This window comes from Xenia sp. Carnegie-2017, unplaced genomic scaffold (genome assembly GCF_021976095.1).
Source record: "Xenia sp. Carnegie-2017 unplaced genomic scaffold, XeniaSp_v1 HiC_scaffold_14, whole genome shotgun sequence".
Lineage (NCBI taxonomy): Eukaryota > Metazoa > Cnidaria > Anthozoa > Malacalcyonacea > Xeniidae > Xenia > Xenia sp. Carnegie-2017.
The window spans coordinates 8559540-8575753 of record NW_025813447.1 but is presented as its reverse complement, the minus strand read 5'-3'; the positions used below and the strand labels follow the sequence as shown (position 1 = coordinate 8575753).

The window sequence follows — 16214 nt, the reverse complement described above, 5'->3', positions numbered from 1 at the left end:
GAGCACATATTCAATTATGTAAATCCTCTTTCAATAACTCTTTTGCCAGGGCGTTTTTGCTTCTTCTTGACGAGTATCGTAAAAAATAATTCGTAATTCCAACCTTAGTCAGAAATGGATCCTTGATGTTGCAAGTCTAAAGACTATCGCATATTTCATGATATTGTCTCCTGACAATAATTACAGACAAGTTTCAATATATTTTAGAAAAGATGTCACGTTAAAATCTTATTGCAAATTATTACATTGATCCGAAAGAACCTTTTGAACATACACACGTGTAAAGTTATCTTGAAGTGAATTTCATAGGTGATGTTTCTTGGCATTCCGTACATGACTGACAATGTCAATCTTAACAAAACAACCCACTATACGACCAACTAAATTAGCATCGTATTGATCACACAGCCGTTTCCATTAAATTTAATACACTGTACAACCACTTACTACTTCCATGAATAAGCCAATCATATTTTTTATTGTCATTTTGTTGAATGTTTCAAATACTTGGTGTCCTGATTCCAACACACTTTATACTATATACTAAGCATCCTATATTTTAATTACAAAAAAGGAAATTCCAAAATAGTTGGCAGAAGTCTATTTTGGAATTTATCAACTTTTTCGAAGAACTTCTTCCCTAATTTAGAGAGCGAGGGAACTCACTAATTTAGTTTGCTCATCTTTCTCCTTTTAATTGTTATATACTTTGTGATATGACTCACTTCACTGCCATCTTTCCCGTTTAACTTCAGAGGTTCCCACTCGTCCATTATGGTATTCGTATTTTGATGCATTAATTGGTTTTAAACTGAAGTTCTCAGCCGATTGTTGTGAAAGATGGTTTTGATATCTGCAAAGCAGTTTCCAGTAACAAAGTTAAACAAGAGGGAGGATGTTCTTTGTAAGACCCGTCAGGTAAACACTCATAATAATAAGACACAAATTGAAATGAGCACAAACACAATTCTTGATCTAAAGTTAGATTAAGACAACAAGTGAGGCATGCAGCATTGGCATAAAGCACAAGCATATAAGCAAAGCAACTTGACAGAAGCGTAAGGTCAAACAAAAGAAAACTGAAAAGAAAATTTCTATTTTTTTGTTTCCTCCATGAGAATACATGATCTGCTTTGTTTTCTCGCTTATGTTTATGAAGTTAGTAGTGAAAACTAGGCTTAAACTATGCAAAAAATGAACATAACATTCCGTTTTCTTTGTCTTTTAGTCCCACGAGAAAAGAAAACTTATAGTCCGGAGTATAAGACCTAGCATTGTTCAAATTCATGAAGAAAGTCTCAAATTCACTATTTTGCATTGGTTTATCAATGAAATTAAAATAGAGGTGAGACCCCAGCAAAATACCTTTTTGTTTCCGAGAAAATTATCAATAAATTTTGCCATATATTTTAATAGTAAAGGCACAGGGATCCCATTTCAAATAAAAAGAAAATCGACAAAACAATTTAGTTCTCATCGCATTTATATCCTCTTGGAAGTAAGTATTATTAAGCGATATATAATTCGTATAAATTGTCATTAATACCAGTAAATTTCACATACTTTCAATAAAAAAATGAGAAGAATATTTGGGATTTCTTGATTTATTGGTGTTATTAAATTTTTACAAGAGCATGAAAATGTTTAATAATGATATTGTATCACCTGTCGTCTTCACTGCAGTGTATTCTTTTGATTCATTTTCGGGATTATTTAGGGAATATTACTTACTTATTAATCTTGGTAACAGCTACCACCACATTTGCACAATGCTGTGCATGGAAGATTGACTTGGTACATTTGCACAAGCCCCTACATGCTTTCTTGCAACCACAGTGCACCAGTTCGTTGCACGCTTTGGAAGCCTCTGGAAGAGTGCTCCATGTAGGAATCCATCTGCCATTATTTTGCCATCCCCACTGCGAAGGAAGCGGTAACTGTTGAACTGAAACTAACGACTGACCCCAAACATGACCAGCCTGATATGTTGCCCTCCGAATGTGCTGTACCAAGGAGGCTTGGGTTGGTGGAATGTGGTCGATTGTCTTAGTACCTTGTGCAAATATAGCTTGTCTAGCATCATTGATGTTGGAGAGCGGGCATGTGCGGGAATACATAATAATGATAAATCTTTCAATTTTTCCATTTCTTCATCTTCTGAGATGGATTCTTTTGGAGATGAAAGAAGCTGAAACACACTGGTAACATCAGGAAAAGACTTCCAGGCTTGAAATGCAGTCTTTTTACCTTTTCCAGCAAAGAACGACACAGTATCACAACCAGTGACAGCATGAAAGAAGGGTAGGGCTTCACATTGCTCCCTACTCAACGAGCTTTGTGTAATGTTATGAATTGGTAAGTACCTCATGTGTTTACCAACACCAAAAGCAATCCAAAGTTCATCTACATCTAACTTGTGCACGTTTGCTATTGCTAACACAACAACATCTGTGTCTACAGTTCTTATGACAATTTTCCTCATTCCACCTTTCGCTGCATGGTTTGCATGAATGAAAATGCGCGTATCGGCCTCCTCGTGATTGCAGGGAGCTAACTCATCTTTTCGATTGGCTTCGAACTTATTATGTCTTCCTCAAAAGTGCTTACAATTGTAACATTTGGCAGTTGAATCGATGTTGCTGCCTGACTGAGGTACTTGAAAAGTTCTTGTTTGTTGTCATCTGATCTTAAAATGATTTCCAGTTTGCAGGGATCACAGCCATGTCACATACTCTTCTTCTTGCCCCTACAGCGCCTCGCGATGAACGAGTACCCTGCTTAAGGCTGTCGGGTATATAACGGTCCCAAACAAGATCTATTCTTCTAATACCATTTGCTTGTTGAACAATATAAGGAACAAACACTGATTTGGAGTATTCTTGAAAGGTCTTACACTTCCCTGGGCTAAGCATGTTTACAATAGCTGCGGCATCCAAGATTTTGACATCAACATTTGGACAGGTGGTCTGCACATCAGCTTCGAGACAATCAATCAATTCTGATTTCTGGCCACTTCGCATCTTGTCCCCTGATGATAATGAAGGAGGAGTACTCTGGTTTTCATGCTTAAAAATTCTTGGAGATTCCTTCTCTTGACTGACAAGCAATGTACAACCTTGCAAAAGATTGCAGTCATTCTTTAATGTTGTGACTTGAAGTTTCGTCTTGTTGGTTGTCGTTGGTACTGATGTTCCAAAAAGTGGAAGCTTATTGCGTTCAATTGTGTCAGTTATTGGTGTGTTACACTTTTCAAGTCTCTCTTCGACGTACTTAGTGTATTGTGCTTCTCCGATCTTTCGAGCTGTATAAATCGACTCTATAACACACTCAGGCTCTATTTCTTTCGTATCTACGACAATCAGATCCTTGCTATTTTCCATAAAGGGTTTCCAAACTCCTTTAATGCAGCAGACATTGATTTTACATCTTTTGCAAAGTTCTTTTGGACAGATGGTGTCTGTTCGTGGTGAGTAATGTTCTTTGTAGAACACTGAACGCCAAAGGAACACTCAAACTCTCTTACCAGTCTTGCAATTTCAGGTCCTGCGATCATCCAACGTCTTAGGGCCGTTGGGCACTCGGTGAGGCCCACTGCTCCACCATCACCTTTTATCATTTCGTTCTCTTGCTCGTGGTTTTGGTCAAGGGACATCATAGAAAAACGATGTTGGGACTTCTGAACCACAAATTTTCCATGTGCACTAAACTCTGTAAAAAGAGTAGGATGCGTTTTCTAATCGTAAGAGATCTCTCACATGTACTGGCAACCATCTAGAGTAGTTAGACAAGTTCATCGCAAAACCAAGGAAGTACCTTTCCAAGCACTTGTAAGTAGACTTGGAAGTTACCCTCTGGTAGCCTTAACAAACTGCAGTAGAAGAATTTCGAGGTCTAATACTGTCGCCCAGTATTTGAATTGCGGGCAAAGCTCACTTTGTTCTTTTATCCAAGCTTCATAACTTTTGGGGCTTGTCTTCACAACTTTCGATGTACTCCTGGTAAGCAATTTTCTGCATAAGGTAAATTGCACAGGCACTTACTTGGTGGACATAGCGAGATCTCGTCACGTGCGATCCTTTCAAAACAGAATCCGCTCTTCCACTTGTCATAACCTCAGCATGAATTAGAGCACTTCAAAGTAAAATATATGTTAGTTATTAGATTGAGATTATAAAACAACAAATCTACACCATACCTTGCCCACCCACTGTTAGTTAACCAATGTCCAATCATCTTTAATATTGCCATCTCAATATGCAGGCCACCCATCATTACCATGTACTTATCTTCACCGAATTCATTTTTGTTGTTCCACTGTATTTGCTTAGCGAGTGCATAGAGTGGTTGGTCCATCGCTATAACAGGAGTTTGATTAGGGTTTAAGAACTTAGTAGATTCTTTGACGGTTTTCATTGCATGCTTTATCATAGCCATAGTATGAGCATTGTCTTCAAAAGTGGCAATAAAGAGGTGATTGCATTGGGCCTCAAAACTACGTTTTGCTCAGATGCAAAGTAAGCTGACCATGATAAGTAATCCTTTTCTTCAAGCTTTTCTTTGAGTAAAAGTTCGTCGACCCTTTTTAGCCATTTCTCCTCTTCCTTGATGCTTTTATTTATCAGGTCTTGTTTAGGTTTAAAAGAGCCAGTGACTTTGGGACAAAGAGATCCTTTTACCTTCATCTGTGACAGGAGTTACAGTTGTATAGAATTCAGGTAAACTGTTGACGACCTTTGACTTTGTGGGAGTGTTATCCTGTGGCACTTGTTCTCGTTCTTCTCCTTGTGAGTCAAGAGAAGGATGTTGTGTAAGGAAATTGCTGTTCCATGAAATGAATTTTAGCGGTTCTTGAGGACGGATTGTGATCGATATTGTCAACTTGGCCTGTAGTAAAGATATTCTTTCTTAATTTTGGAGGACATACAACACCCTCCTTCTCATACAGTTTGCAACACTTGTTTCCCAGATCTGCAGATATCTGCATTAGTCTGTCATAAGAAATGCAAAGACCTAGCTTATAAAACTTGTCGACCAATGTTTTTTCTTGTTTCTGCATGGACAACGAGCGCCGTGGAAGTGGTTAATGGTGTCTCTCTTGACTTGTCATGTCGAATGGCATTGCTAGCACCTGATCGTACATGCTTTACTGAATTAAATATTAGCAGTTGGGAAATCGTTAAAGCGGCACTGGCTCCTGACACCTCTTGTTTCTTTTGATTATTTATATTTGGACCCTCTAAAATCATATTTATCAGGGCAAGTAAACTATCGGGGACTGCTTGTTGTTGGCATTCTGGTGTAAACGTGCCTTCAAAGGGTTCCCTTTTCAAGAACATTTTTTTTCGTACTATACTAGCAGCTTTTGCAAGGTACAATGCAGCGGTGTCTAGGTTCCTATTGTGTACAAAAGCCATAGCTGTTCCAATATCATTTGGCATTGCCAGCTTCACATCTTTACCATCTTTAAATGCATGCAGCTCTGGTATTTGAGTGAGAAGTCGTTCTTTCAGTCTTGTGGAGTTGATACGTCCTTTCACTTCTACTCCTAATTGTTCAAGTCTTGAACAATAGAGCTCTGACAATTGAGACATCTTGAAAACTGCTTCACCAGCTGCCAGGCTTTCACTAATATATAGGCTTAATTCTGCAAGGGCTATTGCCTCAGGTGTTATTTCATTTTTATCATCAACAGCACTATCTTGTGGTTGGTTTAATTTGCTTCTCTGACGGTTATAGAGAGATGTCAAGCATGATTTATGGTAATATGCATCTCTTGCATGCATATCACCTTGTGCTAATTTTGCTAACAGTTTGTAATCTTGAAGCGTCTCGGCCGCTGATTGAACATTATTGGTAATTGACATGGTTTCTGCTTTATGCAAATCACCCTCTGTGCAATCACAGAAAAACATGATAAAGCATTGCTACTCTTACTTGACAATTCAAATGTCTTTCTTCTTGTTTTAGCTGGACTAGTAGCTCCTAATATTGCTGGATCCTCAGTTGAAAATTCCTCTTCACTTTTGCGCTTTTGTGCCCGCTGAAGCTTTAGCGTATTGCATTTATTATAGCACGATTTGTGCCATGATGCTCTGTGATTTCTTAAAGTATTTTCAATGCCTGTTAAAGTATTATTATAAGGCTAAATAAGTACAATTTATGGCTCATAGTTGATCTGTGAGTTTATTTCACTTTTAATTGATTAGGAATTCCTTACCTCTGCCATCATCAAGAGAAGAAAGTGGAATGTTAATAGGTAGCGAATCAAGTTTCTCGAATTCTTTCAAGTTTTCTGCAATTGTCTTGTAACTTGAGCCAGCAAGTAAAGTATTTGAAGCTTTTCCGGACATAAAATCTTTTCTTTGTGTCTTTTGACATAAGGCACAAAGGTTCCAGTTTAAAGACATTTTAAAAGCGAAAAATAATCAAAAAATTATCGAGAAATAGCACTATATCGTCTGGAAATGCCAAATTAACTAGGCGACCAGGCTTTTGCCACAGGAGCCCAAAATTTATGCAGTTTTCGAAATAACCTTTAAAAGGGTAACTTTCGACAATTAATTAATTTTACCGGAATTTTCATGGTGTTTTGTTGTTTTATATAAAATACAACATTTTTATTTAACATTTTATATTTAAAACGGTTTTATAAAAGCCTCATTAAGCCCGCGATTTAAGCCGCTGACCAAACTTTTAATCGGCTCAAAAGTACCCTAAACAAGCTGATCCTGCTGGGGTCTCACTTTTATTTTGATCTATAAATCAAATTAGCAATTTGTGGTAAGTTTCATGCTTTCTTCACATGTTTGAACAATCTGACCAATTTTCGGAGCTTATCCTCCGGACTATTAAGATTTCTTGCTCATGCTTAATGCACTATTGTAAAGCTGGCATCATCATCATCAGCGTTCGTTAAATTAAAGAATCATAGTTTTTAAACGGAAAACTTAATAAGGTCGATCTGCGGTTCTTTTAGGCAATCATTTTAGTTAACGGCAGTTTGCATGAAAACACAGATCGTTTAACAAGATGATATTAACTAACGTCATGACCCCAGTTTTTGAATACAAGTCATAGAGCATTACGTTCTTAATTACTCTTTAAATGCTTTCTTTTGAAAACTGATTTTGCTTCTCCCATTTAACTACGTCGTAAACCTTACCATGACATCTTCAAACTCGTAATTTAAGCAGCTATAACGCAAAGTATCAACGATCTCACGCCAAGATCTTCCGAACGATAGATCAATTATCGCCGCCCATCTTCTTTTGGGCTTGACAAAGGACTTCTCTTCTCTTCAACCGAATCAAAAGCCATGGCGTTGTAGTTATTAAGCTATTATCATGAAACACAGCTTCTGACACTTCATGGATTCATCTTGTATTATCACAAAACATGGCATTTATATAACATAGCTCAAACCAGTTACTATCTTTGAACTTTACCAAACTTTCACAACACAGCGAAAATTTTGTTTTAACAGCTAGACATCCTCACTCGACAATCACCAAACGGATAATAACAGACAGGGTTGTTCAAAAATATATGATTGCTATCCACCAGCATGATCAGAGTATATGATTGGTTTGAAGTAATACGAAGAACATACATTTGTACAATATACAAAGAAATAGTAAATCTAAAGATTGAGCGCTATTGTTTCATTGCTGAATGAGCATTCATTTAATTTTTTGTTTAAATCTAATAATTTTGAATATATTAAGCTCCTGAATTATCGTATTGTCTTCTTGCGGTAAATTGTTTATTTATGTCTTGTAATCATCAGAAAAATGAATTCAACTCTTTTTGTTGCTCTTACAAAGTAAAGCATATTCTCCAGAGGTTGGAGGAAACAAAACAATAAGAATTTTCTTTACAATTTGCTTTTGTCTTTCGTATCAAGTAGCTGTGCTTGTGCTTATGTTGAGGATTATTTACTGATAAGCGAAAAGGCAGCAAGCAACCTTTCCCAATCACTAAAATCCACTTTTCATTACTTTAAGGCATATTTCATATACAACATGCAAAGATATCGAATCAATTAAATAAATTGTCAATACTCCTTTACAATATATACATTAATTGATTGAACATACTAAAGAACGTTATCAAAATGTTGCTACAACCAAAAGTTTGCATCGTAGGAATAACCATTTTTCATTACTTTAAGGCATATTTCATATACAACATGCAAAGATATCGAATCAATTAAATAAATTGTCAATACTCCTTTACAACATATACATTAATTGATTGAACATACTAAAGAACGTTATCAAAATGTTGCTACAACCAAAAGTTTGCATCGTAGGAATAACCATTTATCAATTTTACAAACATAATGTATAACTTCAAGTGTCTGCTTTTACTAAAAGATCGCCCTTAATCTCCTATTTAATGGATTTTTGCATGGCAAAAGTTCTTTCTAAAAGCATCTACGTTGTTCCTTTTGTGCCCTAAAAGGACTACCTTGTATCATTTCTTCTCTTCCATATTTTAAACCTCGAGGGGAAATAAGAAATAAGAAATACAGACCAGGGGATTTCATGGCTTTTACTTCAATGTTACATCTTATGGCACCTGGTTTACGTAATACGTGCGATCCAGGATAGGCTAAAATACTGGTTTATTTTGAAGTATGTTAAATTATATGTTTGGAAGCGTATTCAGTATTCTGACCTACCCCGGATACGCTATTTCACATGATGCAGGGTATCTTCCTTGTAATGTGAAAAGACATATTTACCAATAAAATTTTAAACTATAAAATTGCTATACTACTCTGTAGTTTGAAAATTTTTTTGTCACTGTCAATGATAATCTTTTCAATGCTTTCGAAGCTTAAAATAATCAGGTGTTGTATGTTCAGGACATTGGTGGCTCGGACTTATTGTGCCACATAACAGACCACCAAACAATAGCACAAGATGAACAGCCACGTTCTTGCATGTGAGACGGTGGCTGAATTTGTATCCGACAGAGGGTTTTCTAAAGGGTTGAAAGAGAAATTTCTTAGATGCCAGAGAATATTAAACGTTTTTCATTATTTTATCGTATTACACTTGTCAAATCATGAAATTTACAAAGTCATTGATTGAAAGAAAACCGCTGATAAAGGGAGATTTTTAAAACTTTCTTGAAACGTCGCATGGCATCCGATCTAAGATTTCATTGGATAATGTAGCCACTGGCCAATATCGTAGCCAGCCCGTTTATTTAGTTCTGCTGTGTGTTAACTTTTTTGTTCACTCACTATAATGTTAATAACGATGTTCTGAAATTTCCATTGGAGGAACAAATCCTACAGACTGGTTGCGTCACTGCGTGTAGCTAGAAACTGGAAACATTTCATCGACTGGAACGGCCATTTTGTATCATATTGTTTTCAAGTGCTTGGATATGTGGAAAAAGGTAGGGAAGAAAGGGGAAATTTTTCTTGTGATGTGAATAAGATTTGTAATGCGATGAAAGATTTCACATTATTTCGCCCACCTGAAAAGTCTTATTATAATCAGACAAAAATAGGTACGCTGTGATATTGTCAACCTTCCCACTGACGAAACGAAGCAAAACTGACAGAGACTTGATAGAGAAATAGCTCGTTAAAACATTCTACATTACATTAAGATGGTCACAATGATCAACTTTCACGCTTATATGCTCACCTGTTGGGGAAGACTGAACACTAGATATTGGACCAAGGACAATGCTGTCGCCAAACTCCACGTAGGCTTGAACGTGAAACATATACGTAAGTTCATCCTTCAAATTTACAACCACCTGCCTTGCATCTTTTTCTTCGACTTCTTGAAACATTGTCGATTTTTCTGGACCGTCTTTGGTATTCCAGTAGGTCACCTGCAACAGAATAATTCCTATTGAGAAATTTTAACGGACCAACGGAATAATGGCTAACCAATCAAACTACACGGATTATGTCGGATGCACAACCAACAAGTATACCATGAACATCAGGTTTTCTAGATATCTTTTCTGTTACATGCAGTGTTTGTAATAATTGCAACAATATGTTATTCACTATAACAGAGAATATTTGAATTCTCATTTTATGCAAACACATGATTTTATAAGACAGTCGTCATATATTCGCAAGCTGTCCTATGCTCATAAGCGGCTGTGTTGATTCAATACAACGGCGACACTCGTATAGCAATGTGCAAACATTGATGGTTGAATAACTTATTATAAACTACTTCCTTCACAACATTAGTAGCAGCAAAATAGACCGGTAGTCATAAAAATGACATTGAGTGTTCTACAGGGCGAGAACGAGAAAAGAAGAGTTTTTGTTGTACGAACCCGATAGCCGTGTATCTCTCCCTCGACCTTTGACCATTTGATTGTTGCTGTGTTTTCTCTTGCGTTCACTGCGATATAAACGTCCTCGGGAGCTCTTTTAGGTACTAGACGTTTAGGAAAATAGTGAACATATAATTCAAAACTTTCTGCTAATCTTTATGGATTTTGTTCAAGTACATGTTGAACTGGAGTAACAATTATTTGTTTGTAGACTCAGAGTTGAATTTTAAGAAAATTTTTCATTGATAAGTAGACATGTACCTTTTCCCAAATCGATATTTAGGACAAGAGGAGGGCCAAATCCAACTCTGTTGCGAGCTAAAAGCGCGAACTGGTATTTGGCATTCAAATCCAGTGCCTCGAACTCCTGCTCAAGTCTTTGATTGCTCACATCAATGATGTTTATTTGTCCAATGGGAAGCTTCCTCACCGTCACCTGATAACCAACCATGATTCCATTTGTTTTTAATGGCGGCTTCCATTTCAATGTCACTTCGGGTATCTTCATTACAACATCAAGGCTGTATGGCGTCCCGGGCACTAGTGGGAAAACGAACACGTGACGAGATGGCAAAGGAACAGTGTAAACGACTCCAGATGAGTGTGGTAAATGTTAAAAACACATTGGCATAGAAACAGGGGAGCGTGAAGGCACATCCCCACAATTTTGAAAGTAAATATTTGCCTTATATTATGTTGTGAATCTGGTGATGTTACATTGATTAGTACCGTTTGACATATAAGGTCAAAGCTGCAACTTTTTTGTTTCATTTACTATGTACTGATAATTGTTGTCCTCTACCATCAATGATGTAAGGTTGTGCCCTCTCAAAATTTCTTCTTTCTTACGCCAAGGAAACATAGCTAATTGTTGTTGCTAATTGTAACTGTTTCGCAACTTTTCGATGAAACATCTTGTCATCACGAGCTCAAGATTTTGAGCAATGTTATCTGCACATTACTCAACTTAATGGGCAAAATTTCATTTGTTCCTTAATATACCTGATTCAGGTGTTGAGAGCGGTCCAACTATATTGCTCCCAGGACCATCGCCTTTACTGTTGTACGCGACAACTTGAAAGAAGTATGTGGTAAAGGATTCCAAACCAACCACAGTAACCGTATCATCTGTGGGCTCATAATTAGCGTCAGACGGCCGCAGTCCATATTGCGTTGACCAATAGTAGACCTTGAAAGGAAAAAGAACTATTAGTCGGACATTTCAAGCTGAACTTTTCGCAGTACAAGTTGCTTTCTAGTAAAGATAGCTAATGAGCTGATTATCATTTTTGCTGACAACAATTCATAGTTAGTTGTTACAAATTGGGGAGTGGAGTTTGAAAATTACAAATCTTGTTTGACTTATACCCAATGAAATTCCCACATTTTCCCATGCATACCTTGTATCCCAGCAGCTTTCCTCGGCGCGTTTTTCGATCGTTTTTTATGCCACTCCACGTCGCCCTGGCAGACCGGCTGTTGATAATTTGAACGCGTAAATTACGTGGTTCACCAACAGGAGCTAAACAAGGTAAAATATTACGTCAATAGCTGCAAAATCCAGCAGATGCTTGAAAAAAGCGAAAATAGTAAAACATTTTAAAAATTATTTCAAATCATACGATGCTCTTTTCTCACAACGGTGAATACAAGCAGTACAATTTTAAAAAATAAAGAGCTAAGATAGAGCCAAAGTAAAGTTAAAGCCACTATTAGCTTGTCACTCAGTCTGATGACGAATTTCTAATAAATTCGAAATTCTACTGTATCATTGTTTTCTCTCTTTAAACTCAAATATTGAGTTAAACACAGATATTTGACTCGGAGTTTGCTTCATTTTATAATTTCATAAGACAGAATTGGGATTTCGGAGTTTACATTTCTAGACGAGTAAAATCTCGAGCTGTATTCGTAGCTATACAGTCAACGGGGGAGGGAAAATGACAGTTTGAAAGCCTACATTTTTCTCCTGAATGCCCATAAACGATCTCACTTCTAGGACCTTGGCCCAGTGCATTGATTGCCTGAACTTGAAACTCGAATTGCTCATAGAATTCCGTGTCCCGTATCGTGTGTTCCAGTTTGCTTTTTGCGGTCGTCTCCTCCACCTGAACGCGAATCATAGGCGATGGATCCGAGACGCAACGATAGAATACGGCGTAGCTCAATCCGGGTCCGTTGTGCTCAATAGGTTTCAAAGGCTGAAACGTTTTATCAAATATTTAAGTTCTGACTATTATTGTGATGTATGACTAATTTATTTCATTTCACTTAGGGAAATGGCTGTTTTTTTCGTCGTTCAATTGACTCTTCCAACCTACACCAACACACTTTACTTTACTTACATTTTAAATTATGTAGCTAAAAATTACTTTCTTTCATTTGTCCTAGTTGACGCGGATACGTGTTTTTATAACATACAAGTGGTCGGGCCCCTTCTGAAACTTTTTTTATTTCAAAGTGAATGAAATGAAAATATCACTGTTTGAAAGGGTAATGTGAATTAGAACTATCAATGAAGGCAAATTTTCATAAAAATCGTTAATTACGTCAGCTATTCAATATGGCAACAGCTAATTAGGCCATAATTAATTACCAGGGCAAACATGATATGTCGTGATTCGTGAAGCAATTACACAAACTTAGAGAAGGCTATGATTAACTTGAAAAGCTTGGAATCTGAATTAGTAACTGATGTTATGTGAGATAAAAATCTTAGAGCTATAAATTGAGAAGTTATGGATTATTTCTAAAGAAAAAGATTGTATACACGACTCATTCTCATCTGCTCGACAAAGAGTAACAACGGGTTTTATGAATGGGCAATCTTTATTACCTTCCAAGATATTGTGAGTTCAGTGGCAGTGTCACTCGAGCCAGTTATATTTGAAGGAGCTTTGTCAGGAGCTATACGAAGATAAAATGTAATTGTGCAACCTTTTTTATTCTCAAGAAAAATTAATTTACAAGCAAAGGCTAAATTCTTCGTAAGATCATTTCAGGATAGTTGCTAAGACGGTTTCAGTTTGAAACTAGAAACCCTCCACTTAGCAATAAGAAGTCACACAAGACAAGATAAGTTCCACAAAAATTACGTACCAGCTGCAGGACTTTGTATCAACCCACTTTCAGGACTGGGTTGACTTCGTCCAATCTCGTTCATCAGTACAATACGAAAGATGTAGAATGCCCACGGGGAGATTTTAATCTCAACCATATTATCCCCTGCTATCCTTGCGTCTCCAATTGAATACCAAACGTCTTTTTCGTACAATGTTTTATATTCAACAATGATTTTGGGCTTTCTGTTCCAATTTTCGGATACGTCACGTGTTTTCCACGTTATGTTGACGTGATGCTTTCGAACTGCACTCACACTGATCCAAATCGGGGGCTCCGGAGGGCCTAGGAGCGATAAAACAAGTTACAGGGACAAGGACAGCGTTTATCTACATCTTCTTACCTTCAACTTGTATCCTAATGTCTGCTATGTCTTTGCTTCTTCCAGCTGTTGCCAAGCCATCAGCAATTGCTTCGCAAATGTAAACTGCCGAATTTTTTTTGGTGAGAGAGTTTATGAACAAAACGCTTCTCCTTTCGGTGTTCGTAATTTTGATATTCCTTTCGGTTAAGGGTTGCAGGTTTTGCGACCATTTAAACGTGACTACGGACTTCGTTTCCAGTGCCACTTCGCAAACAATCGTCAGATTTCGTCCAACAATTGCATCCAAGTGTCTGGGAAAGTTTACAATTACCAGACCATCTACAATGAAAGGATAAAGGTTTAATCTCAAAGTATAGCACGTGAGAAACACGCACTAGTATATGGTCAAAGAAGTAGGTTTTTTTATAGTTTGGTTGATTTTCCAGTGAATGAAAACAGACATGATTTGCACATCACGTTCAGGAAATTTTTTTCAACAAACCAATCGGAATATGCACTTTGAATCATCAAACCGAACTAGGGTTTCAACAATAGAGAAATTCGAATGGTTAGCAAATCAAGTGAGGAAATTATTGTAAATATGCCATATGAGACAACCCTTGCTGCTGATTGGCAAAATACAAAAAGTCTTGAAAGAAAAATCTACAGTACGATAAAAAATGAGAAGAACAAACTTTTGACAAGAAGATACGTCTCTTTTCGTGCAACTCCAAACGAATTGCGTCCAACGCACATATATGTTCCCCTATCACTCTTTTTCACATCATGTATACGTAGCAATCCATCACTATCCACGGTGTATTTGCCATTTGAAGAAAGTCTCGTCGAGCCTTTAAACCAAAAGATTTGTGGCTTGGGTGAACCAATGGGTTTACAACGAAGACTAATTGTTCCACTCACGACGGCGTTTGTTACTTCGTCAGGAGCGATGGCCCCATCCGTAAAACTTGGTGCAGCAGCTGAAAAAATATTTAATACAAAATTCATTTGTGATTTAGGAATTTTTTCATACTATATAACATTGTAAACTTTAGATTTTTCCTCCGGCTTCATCAGGAGATCTTTCGTTGTCGGTGCTCCAGTGCTACTTTTACAACAAGGAACAAATCTAAACTATGATTTGATTTACGTTTATTTTTACTGGATGGCTCTATCAATTTCAAAGTGTTCACAGGCAGGGGCGGATTATCCACTAGGCTAAGTAGGCTTACGCCTACAGGCCTGGGCTTTTGAGAGTCCCGTTGTATCTAGACATTATTATACTTTGGACGTTATTGCTATTCTGGGCTGGCTGAACGAGCTTAATTTAGATCATTTATGCTAATGAAAACCCTTACGAGCTATTGAATGCAGAGGGAAAATGACCTTAGTGATATCTAGTGCTCAAATGCGCAATGCTCAGAACTCATGAAGTATTGGCTTTTCCTATTTCCATGACCATGTCAATGATTTTCGAAATTTCGTTTTGAAACTTTTCCCATTTTCTACCCTATGAGGTTACAAACAGGAAATGCAAAAGCAAAGGAAAGCTGAACTTAGTAGGAGGAATAGGTATCGCATAAAGGCCCTTAATTTTGTCGTAGCCTACAGGCTCGTAATTAGTAATCCGCCACTGTTCACAGGATGTATAGAGATGTATGGTGACACAGGGAAAGCGTTCAACAGCTGTAACTTCATTTGTTATTGTTCTAAACTGTGTTTCCCGGAGATGCTTGTTTTCGGTTGCTGCCGACGAGAAATCATGCAAAAATAAATTTTGTCCTCATAACGTTTACCTTTCACAGAAAGTCTCATAGACGTCATTAACCTTTTTACGCTGTTTGACGCCTCACATTGATACATCCCACTGTAGCCAACTTGCACGCTGGGAAACCACAGCGATCCCTCATTTATGACGCAATTCATCTTGTTACCCGATGACATCATTCTTATTCCGTTGTAGAACCATGCGTACGTGATGGGAGGTACACCTTTAGCCTCGCATTGCAATGTCAAGCTGGAATTTACGTCAACTGAAGCGCCTGTAGGTCGTTTAATCCACTGAGTTTCCTCTGTTGAATATAGAACAGCATTACAGAAGAACATTCTTGTCCGAAACAAATGCATTTTTAGTTGCATTGTGTACGGTTTGGAAGTATTAAGAAAGGCGGATGGCTAATTTTGACCAATGTCTAAATTTTTTGTTTTCAATATTTTGTACGATTTTCCTAATTGCACTGCGTTTGAAATAAATTTTCAAGCTGCATTACCCGAGGAAATCTACTCAAATTTAATTTACTGAATTTCTACTGTTTGTAGACTATTCAAGTTTAAATGAAACGAATTTATTACCAATGGATCTTTCCTTAAAAAAAATTGATAAGAAATGAATTTCTATGCGGCAGTAGAAAGCTTGATGCAAGGTCTGGTTTCATTGCTCATTTTCATTTAGATCATTTACATTGATCTA

General features: G+C 37.2%; 3 protein-coding genes and 1 long non-coding RNA gene across 6 annotated transcripts in view; 1 reads left to right on the top strand and 3 right to left on the bottom strand.

Annotated features, from left to right (window-relative positions):
* Positions 1–1253: 1253 nt before the first annotated feature.
* On the top strand, positions 1254–1677 carry LOC124435695. Its single transcript, XR_006945122.1, has 2 exons — positions 1254–1345; positions 1417–1677. It is a non-coding gene; the product is annotated as an uncharacterized LOC124435695 (long non-coding RNA).
* A 274-nt stretch (positions 1678–1951) lies between these two features.
* LOC124435201 lies at positions 1952–3053 on the bottom strand. Its single transcript, XM_046985146.1, is given in 3 exon segments — positions 1952–2565; positions 2568–2690; positions 2693–3053. Coding segments are annotated over 3 exon segments (1065 nt in total). The 5' UTR covers positions 3021–3053.
* A 900-nt stretch (positions 3054–3953) lies between these two features.
* On the bottom strand, positions 3954–4441 carry LOC124435200. Its single transcript, XM_046985145.1, has 2 exons — positions 4196–4441; positions 3954–4131 (listed from the first exon to the last, which is right to left on the bottom strand). Exons 1-2 carry the CDS (start codon positions 4432–4434, stop codon positions 3954–3956), a joined length of 417 nt encoding a protein of 138 aa, XP_046841101.1. The 5' UTR covers positions 4435–4441.
* A 3591-nt stretch (positions 4442–8032) lies between these two features.
* Positions 8033–16214, bottom strand: part of LOC124435692 (contactin-6-like) — a 30347-nt gene continuing 22165 nt past the window's right edge. For all 3 annotated transcript variants that reach the window (XM_046985661.1, XM_046985662.1, XM_046985659.1), the window contains exons 7-18: positions 15541–15816; positions 14440–14724; positions 13784–14083; positions 13420–13725; positions 13157–13227; positions 12281–12521; positions 11721–11842; positions 11323–11509; positions 10582–10860; positions 10321–10424; positions 9666–9858; positions 8033–8988 (exon numbers count right to left, since the gene is read on the bottom strand). In XM_046985661.1, coding sequence (XP_046841617.1) covers positions 8888–8988; positions 9666–9858; positions 10321–10424; positions 10582–10860; positions 11323–11509; positions 11721–11842; positions 12281–12521; positions 13157–13227; positions 13420–13725; positions 13784–14083; positions 14440–14724; positions 15541–15816 — 2465 coding nt within the window. In that variant the 3' untranslated portion in view covers positions 8033–8887. The remainder of the gene's footprint in view (positions 8989–9665; positions 9859–10320; positions 10425–10581; positions 10861–11322; positions 11510–11720; positions 11843–12280; positions 12522–13156; positions 13228–13419; positions 13726–13783; positions 14084–14439; positions 14725–15540; positions 15817–16214) is intronic.

Excerpts from the sequence above, each read along its gene's own strand:
- LOC124435200 (XM_046985145.1), bottom strand. The coding sequence starts at position 4,434 with ATGGCTATGATAAAGCATGCAATGAAAACCGTCAAAGAATCTACTAAG. Across the intron at positions 4,132-4,195 it reads ACTAACAGTGGGTGGGCAAG|TGCTCTAATTCATGCTGAGG; the intron begins GTATGGTGTAGA and ends TTTACTTTGAAG.